At 50.8% G+C, this 8,390-nt stretch overlaps 1 protein-coding gene across 1 annotated transcript in view; it reads right to left on the bottom strand.

Annotated features, from left to right (window-relative positions):
* The window catches only part of SLC16A2 (solute carrier family 16 member 2), a 111,008-nt gene extending 109,281 nt beyond the window's left edge, over positions 1 to 1,727 (bottom strand). Inside the window, exon 1 of the mRNA XM_032251306.1 lies at positions 1,112 to 1,727. Coding sequence (XP_032107197.1) covers positions 1,112 to 1,529 — 418 coding nt within the window. The 5' untranslated portion in view covers positions 1,530 to 1,727. The remainder of the gene's footprint in view (positions 1 to 1,111) is intronic.
* Positions 1,728 to 8,390: the final 6,663 nt, after the last annotated feature.

The raw sequence follows: 8,390 nt of genomic DNA, 5'->3' as shown, positions 1-8,390 counted from the left end.
CCCCGTCTTCGTCAGTCCAGAACTGCTGAGGGATTCCGCCAGTGGCTTTGCTGGGAAAGCGAGATGGTTTCTCTGACTTCTCCCAGCTCACAGGCGACCTCAATGCAAAGAGCGCACACGCCTGGGGTCTTTCGACCACTGGCATGGAGAGCGACGGCTACGCCCCCCAACCCTGTCTGAGATCAATTAAACCCCAAGCGAAAGCGGGAGTGGCGGGGCCGGCATTCAGGCTGTAGGCCAAACGAGGCACCCCACCAGTTGCGGAGACGCGCGGAGTGCCGGGGAAGGCAGGGCTGAGGTTGGGGGCGGTGCGGAGTGAGCAGCAGGGCCCAGCCTGCCAGCCGCCTCACGCCTCTCTGGCAGGAGACTGCGGAGACCGCCTCCCTGCCCGCTTTGGGGCTTGGCTCACAGGGCACGGAGATCCGTTCCCTCCCGCGGGGCGGCGGAGGACTGCCCGGCCCGGCTGGGTCATAACGGCAGCAGCCAGAGACACACTCAAACCCCGACTCTAACTCCCTCCCTTTCTTTCTCTCCTGCAGACACACACGCCTGCCATGTGTTTGACTCTTCGCCGATAGTCGCCAGTATTCCTAAAATGTTTTTGACAGAAAACACCATCGCTCCCCCTAACGAACCGGGGCTGCAGCGGAGGTCCCCGGTACCGTGCTTCTCTCAGAGCCCGCCCCGCCTCTCAACTCTCTCCTCTCCACAGGACTTTCCCCACCTCAAAAAAAAAAAAAAAAAAAAAAAAAAAAAAAAAAAAAAGTCCTGCAAATATTTTTCCCCAGCACACACGGGCAAAATACCTTAAACAAACCCGAAAGGTGCATCCAGATTTGTCGAAGGGCAAAAACGTCCATTGCTTGCCGAAGATCAATGAATGTCCCAGTTCGTACCCCCAGGACGCCTTGCACCTAGTCTCCCTAGTCAAGGCTGCCCAGAGCCCCGCAACCCGCACCCTAGCAGAGCCATGAAAAGGGGGCAAGGAGCAAGGGGAGGAGTCGGAGCCGCCCGTTGGAGGGGAGCCTCGAACAGGGAGGTATGGGGTCGGTGGCAGTGGGAGCGTACACCCTTGCCCAAAATGCCAGGTGAGGCGTGCGGGGCCACTCACCTGCTTGGAACTCCACTTGGCGATTTTTTTCTTTTTCCTCCTCTAGCAGCATGGAGTAGAGGATCCCGACAGAGTTATGGATGCCGAAGATGGAGCCGTTGCACCAGGTGGCAGCGAACACCACCACCCAGCCGAAGCCACCTTCGGGAGGCTGGAAACCGCGCGCGGTGCCGCGGGTCTCTACTGTAGGCGTGGGCTCGGGTTCGTGCACCCGCTCGGACTCAAACTCCAGCTCCGGCAGGGGTGCGGGATCGGGTAAGGGCTGGGGCTCCGGCTGGGGATCGGGCGGGGGCACCGGCACGGGCTCAGGCTCCGGCTCAGGCTCCGGCTCTGGGCTACCCACCGGCTCCGGCCGTTCCTGGTCTGCCTCCTGCCAGGGCCCCTTTGCTTCCTCGCCCGCCTGGCTTTGCAGCGCCATCGCGGCCGGGGGACTGTGGCTGCTTGGGCGGGAGGAGCCGCTGTGTGACTGGTACTTGTTTCTGCTGCTGCAGCTGCTGCTGCTTCGAGGGCTGCTGCTGCCGCTGCCTCCTCCTCCAGGCTCCGCGTCCCAGCTGGCCAGCCCGTCCCGCGACAGACGGTCCCTTGAGCCCTCTCCTCCTCCTCCCACGTCTACCCCCCCTCCTCCTCTCCCCATGTCATCTCTCTCTCCTCCCCCTCCTCCACACCCCCACCTCTTCCTCCCTCAACTGGCAGCCGCTACAGCCTCGCTCTTCTCCCCAGCCCTTCCTCCTCCTTTTACTCGCCTACCTACTCCAGCCGTCACTGCCTCCCACAACTCCCTTTCCAAACTACTGAACCCTGTTCTTGTCCGGATGCCCGTTAGAGGGAAAGTTAAAATGGAAAAAAGAGAGCACAAACTATCCTGTTCTCCCGCCCTCTAGAACCGACATTGATCAACCCCGAGCCTTGGAAAGAGCCCTCCTGTTCTCTGCTCCCATTCCCTCCTTCCTCACAAGCAGCCTGCAACTGAGGTGGCCCCGGGGACCCTAGGACGAGAGCTGGCCCGCGAGGAACCCCACCCTGCCCTTAGGAGCTCACATGTCCCCCCTTGAACTTGAGGACGACGACCTGAGGGGACAGCCTGGGCCTCGGACAGCGGGTGGACACAATCTTCTCGAGCCCGAGGACTTGGCCCCCCACGGTCCTGGGCACCCCCGGGAGTCTCCCCCGCCCCCGCCCTTCCCGGCAAATCCCTGGCGGCCGGGGAGGGGAGGAGGCGGCCAGGCAGCGAGGCCCGCCCCTCCGGGCAGTCAATCAGGGCTTTGTTTGCGCCAACCTGGAGCCCAGAGGAGCCGCAGAGGGCCGGGTCTGGGCCGGGCCAGGGCCAAGTCTGGGCCGGGGGCCGGGCCAGGAAGGGAGGGAGGTGCAGTGACACCAGTGGGAGCCGGGCCCAGGCCCAGTCGGGAGCCCGAGCTCAGTTCAAGCGCCTCCCGGCTCTCTGTCCCGGACTGGGGAGGGACGAGTTGGAGCCGGGTCCAGCCGCCAGTTTGGGCTCGGGCTGCCCCGCCTCCGATATCTCGGCTGGGCTGATCTCTCCGGTCTCCGCCGTGGCTTTTCAGGTACTCGAGACTCAGCGGAGCTGCAATCAGACTGATGCCTTCCCAGCACCCACCGCCCCCTTCCGCCCACCTCGGGCATGCGGACATGGGAGTCCAGACATGTATATCCCAGACTGGGGGCCCCAGCCCCGCTGAGGTTAAGGGAGAGTTTGTTTCCCAGGAAGCGCTCCGGGTCAAGGAGAAGGAAAGGTGGGGTAATCTGTCTTTCGGGAGACCGGGCTCTCAGCAGGGGTGCGCAGGGGTGCCCAGCCTCGGCCCTCAGGGCCCGCTTGGCGATACCGGGAAGCTGTGCCTCCGCTAAGGGCCTGCGCGTCTAATGTACTAATCATGAAGTCGTAATGTCGTTTCCAAGCTACTCGGCTTCCACGAGCGGGCGGGCGAGTGCCAAGACCTTTCTAACCTGCATCTCATTAACCCTCCTGATAAGTAAAAGACTGCATGGCCGGAGTAGATGCAGCTCCGGGCTGCGTGGCTGCGCTAGATGCCTGCAAACACAGTCATTAAGCACCTGAGGGCTGGCGGAGCTGGGTGGAAGGATGTAGACGTCCTGAGGGGCTTGCGGTGCAATTTGAGAGGAGTCAGCCAAATTCGCAAATGACAGGGCCTCACCAGTCAGCAGGCATTGCTCCAATAGAGCACGTCCCTTATTGCCCTAAGGTTTATTATTGCCTGCTTTTTTTGCACGAAAACTGAGGCTCAACGAGGTCAAGGCATTTATTAGCGTAAGATCGTAGGCCAAGTCAAGGACAAGCTAGAGTTCAAGGCAGGTCTCCATATAACGAAGCCTCATGTTCCCTGTGTTTCATCAAAGGAGCCTAGGATTTGAGGCTCCCTGGGTGGAGACAGAGGAGGGAAGGCAAGATCTGGCTAAACTATCACAGTGGGTTTCTGGAGAAGGTGGTATTCAAGATGGGCCTGGAATTTTTTTTCTTTTTGAGGCAGAGTCTTGCTCTGTTGCCCAGGCCTGAGTGCAGTGGTGCGATCTCGGCTCACTGCAACCTCTGCTCGGTTCAAGCGATTCTCCTGCCTCAGCCTCCTGAGTAGCTGGGATTACAGTCGTGCACCACTACGCCCTCTAATTTTTCATGTTTTTTTTTTTTTTTTTTGAGACGAAGTTTTGCACTTGTTGCCCAGGCTGGAGTGCAATGGCACTATCTTGGCTTGCCACAACCTCTGCCCCCAGGTTCAAGCAATTCTCCTGCCTCAGCCTTCGGCGTAGCTAGGATTACAGGCATGCACCACCATGCCCAGCTAATTTTTGTATTTTTAGTAGAGACAGGGTTTCTCCATGTTGATCAGGCTAGTCTTGAACTCCTGACCTCAGGTGATCCAACCCCCTCCCCCCACCCCGCGGCCTTCCAAAGTGCTGGGATTACAGGCGTGAGCCACCACACCCAGCCTAATTTTTGTATTTTTAGTAGAGACAGGGTTTCACCATGTTGGCTAGACTGGTCTCAAACTCCTGACCTCAAGGGATCAACCCTCCTCCGCCTCCCAAAGTGTTGGGAGCCACCATGCTGACAAGACCTGGAATGTTGAGTAGGATTTTAAAAGGCCAAGGGTGGGGGAGGGTGGTCCCTATATCAGAGCATGACTTGAGCTCAAAGCACAGAGCCATAGATAGACTCTACTCACAGAAAGAGGGAAATGAAGGCTAATCAGGCCAAAAAGTTTATATGTATGCCATTTGCCTCTCCTAGGAAACATCTGCATTTTAATAAAAATCCATAATGCTTCAGCTATGAGGAGTGACAAATCATGGACACTATGGGCACTGGGGCTTAAGGTTTGCTTTTTAGTCAGGGTTCTCACCATACATATGACCCACTGTTGTCCCAGGAGAGCACTAGTTTGGAATCCACTTGAAGGGAACCTGATTGAGATCCTAAAAATAGTTATTTCCAACCCCAGAGCTAGGAATAGACCCTGGAATCTTGCACCCATCTAGATTCCTACTGTCTTGAATTCTACTTCCCTCATTGTTTAAACTGGTTTTAGATCACTGGAATGGGAGTACGGGTGGGTGATGATCCTCACTGAGAATCTCCTGTGAATCTAGCACTGTGCTAGGCCCTTTATATATGAGATCTTATATAATCTTCATAACATTACTAAGATTGGGATGATTTTGGCCAGGCGTGGTGGCTCACGCCTGTAATCCCAGCACTTTGGGAGGCCAAGGCAGGCGGATCACGAGGTCAGGAGTTCAAGACCAGCCTGACCAACATGGTGAAACCCCATCTCTACTAAAAATACAAAAATTAGCTGGGCGTGGTGGCACTCACCTGTAATCCCATCTACTCAGGAGGTTGAGGCAGGAGAATCACTTGAACCCCTGAAGCAGAGGTTGCAATGAGCCAAGATCGTGCCATTGCACTCCAGCCTAGGTGACAGAGTAAGACTCCATCTCAAAAAAAAAAAAAAAAAAAAAAAAAAATTGGGATTGTTTGTCCCTATTTTATAAATGAGGAAACAGAGGCTCCAAGAGGTTAAGCTATTTAAGCCTACAGCTAGTAAGAGGTAGAACAGAGATCTTTGCTCATTTGTGTGAGTTTGAAAGTATGTACCTCACCCAGAAGACAGAATTATGTAACTGTCATTTCACCATTTCTAGCAACATATGCTGTACCTACCATTTCTCTCCTCTTTAGAAGATACTTTATAGTGGCTAAATCATTGGCATCAGGAGACCAGGGTTTTAACCTTGGTTCTACCACTGCATGCCTGCCTGTATGATCCTAAGAAATTTGTTTTCCCTTTCTGAGCCTCAATTTATCTGCAAACTACTTTGCAGAGTTATTAAATGCCATGCTGAGAGGTAAAGGCTTTATTTTGGATATATAATGCAAGATTTATATACAATACAAGATATATAATACAAAATAACACTGAAGATTTTTGAGTAGGAGAGTAACATCAGAACTGCATCTTAGAAAGAACATTGTGGTGACAGTTTAGATCAGGGGTCCCCAACCCCCGGGCTACAGACCAATACCAGGTCCATGGCCTGTTAGGAACCAGGCCACACAGCAGGAGGTTAGCAGCAGGTGAGCGAGCATTACCACCTGAGGACTGCCTCCTGTCAGATCCACTGCAGCATTAGAGTCTTATAGGACCGCAAACCCTATTGTGAATTGTGCATGCAAAGGATCTAGGTTGCACATTCCTTATGAAAATCTAAGTAATGCTTGATGATCTGAGGTGGAACGGTTTCATCCTGAAACCATCCCCCTCAACCCTGTCCCATGGAAAAAGTTATCTTCCACAAAACCAGTCCCTGATGACAAAATGGTTGGCAACTGCTAGTTTAGATGATGGCATGGAAAGATAAGAGGTAAGGAAACAAACCGACAGACTAAGTAAAAAAAAAAATGTTGATGATCTGTGCTGGGCGTGGTTGCTCATGCCTGTAATCTCAACATTTTGGGAGGCCGAGGCAGGCAGATCACTTAAGTTCAGCAGCTCAAGACCAGCCTGGCCAATATGGCGAAACCCCATCCCTACTAAAATATAAAAATTAGCCAGGTATGGTGGAGGCTGAGGCAGGAGAATGGCTTAAACCCGGGAGGGAGAGGTTGCAGTAAGCCAAGATCAAGCCACTACACAGAATGAGACTCCATCTCAAAAAAAGGAAAAAAAAATATATTGATCATCTGAAATAGGGCACTGACTATGGGGATGGAGACAAAGGGATATCTATGTCAATCATTGTTATGGTAGGCTGGGCGTGGTGCCTCACTCCTATAATACCAGCACTTTGGGAAGTCAAGGCTGGTGGATCACAAGGTCAGGGGTTCAAGACCAGCCTGGCCAACATGGTAAAACTCCATCACTACTAAAAACTACAAAAATTAGTCAGGCACAGTAGCAGGGGCCTGTAATCCCAGCTACTGGGCAGGCTGAGGCAGGAGAATTGCTTGAACCCAGACGGCAGAAGTATCAGTGAGCTGAGATCATGCCACTGCACTCCAGCCTGGGCAACAGAGTGAGACTCCATCTCAAAAAAAAAAAAAATCATTATTATGGTAGAGTTGATAGAATAGATTTGGGTAATGAAGGAAAGGGAAGAAGCTGACATTTCCTACTTGCGTAAAGGAAAGGATGATAGTAGTGTTAATGGAGATTGGGAATTAGGAGCTGAATCAGGTCTGAAGTTCCTTGGACTTCCTGTCTCTTCCCTCCTGGCCCCCAAACAATCCTGTCAATTATAGCTCCAAAATACGATTTTAATCACGACACTCCGATACTTTACAAATCTTCAATGATTCTCCATTTGACTGTCAAGTTTAAATTCCTCAGCAAGGCATGAAAGGTCCTTTGTGGTTTGGGACCAGCGTTATTTGTTCATTCATTCATCATTTACTGAAAACCTCTGTGTACTAGGCTCTGTACTGTATACCAAACATAAACATAAAAGACCTGGTGCCTGTTTCTCAGGGGCTCATATTCAACCACTCTAGCATTACTCTGTCATTTTCTTCCCACCCTTTTCTCCCTTTCATACCATGCTACAAACACACTGGTTAGCTACCATTCCATGACTTATGGCCACCTGCTGGTCTCTCAGCCTTTACCAACCATTCTCTTAACTATCTTCGATTTGAGATTCTATACCTTTCTTGACTCTCCAGAGTAGGTTAAACAAAACAAATAGCAGAGTTAGTCTTGAACTGAGGAAGCATGTCACTTGCCTTTCTCATACCGCTCAACCATTCACTTCCCAAATAGTTATCAATCAGCTATTATGTACCATTCACTATATTAGGGACTGGGGGCATACAATGGTCTTTTTCCTCATGGAGCTTACATTATAGTAGAAACTATTGAGTGTGACTCTACTAAACTGGGTGAAGACATTTTGAGATAGAAGTATATAAAAGATGAGACAAGGTTGAGAGTAAAGTTGTAGAAATAAGCCTACTGTCTTAAGGTGCATGAAGTTTCCTCTATAAATCTCTAAATCATACTTGATCAATAAACATCATCAATAACAACAAATCTTTAGAAAATATTACTACTATGTGTAGATTCATCAGCTTGGCTCATGCTCACAACAAGTAAGTAAGGTGTGGCTCCTGTAGCCCTTTACACTATTTTACTTGTTTGATTGTTGACCTTGGAAAAACCCTAGCAGATGTCTCTGGTTCATATTGCAAGTTAGAGAATGTGCTTTCCTTCTGTCTCTAACAGAAATGAGTTCACAATGGAATCATTCCAATTACTAATGGCTTTGATTATTCACTTTAGGGGGTGAAGCAAAGCAATGGTTCCCTAACCTGGTTGCACATAAGAATCCCCTAGAGACTTTTCTACAAGCACTGACTCCTAGGTCCCACTCCACCCTTTCTGAATCTGAATATCTTGAGGTGAGACCCAGGAATACATAGTTTGGACAAGGCCTCTAGTAATATGAATGAACTGCCAGGTTTGAAAACCACAAGACCAAAACAATACTTCCCCAAAATTTCAATCTGGAAGACCAGTAAAATTTCTCTAAAGTTTCTCTGGAAACTTTGGGGACCAACATAATCCCAACTTTTTGTTACATAACGATATGTTTCTTCACTATCATATCAAGTATGGAAAGAACAGCCTTTTACTCAGAAAAGTCTTTCTCAAGATATGTAAGGTGATAATTTTTCTCATGTGTATCAGCACACTGATGAAGATGTTATAGACTGTCATAGGTATGCAGATTAGTGCTTGGGATTCCATGGACC

This window comes from Sapajus apella, unplaced genomic scaffold, assembly GCF_009761245.1.
Source record: "Sapajus apella isolate SASKATOON/1434 unplaced genomic scaffold, GSC_monkey_1.0 scaffold75, whole genome shotgun sequence".
NCBI classification, from domain to species: domain Eukaryota; kingdom Metazoa; phylum Chordata; class Mammalia; order Primates; family Cebidae; genus Sapajus; species Sapajus apella.
This window is presented reverse-complemented; position numbering and strand designations above follow the sequence as displayed.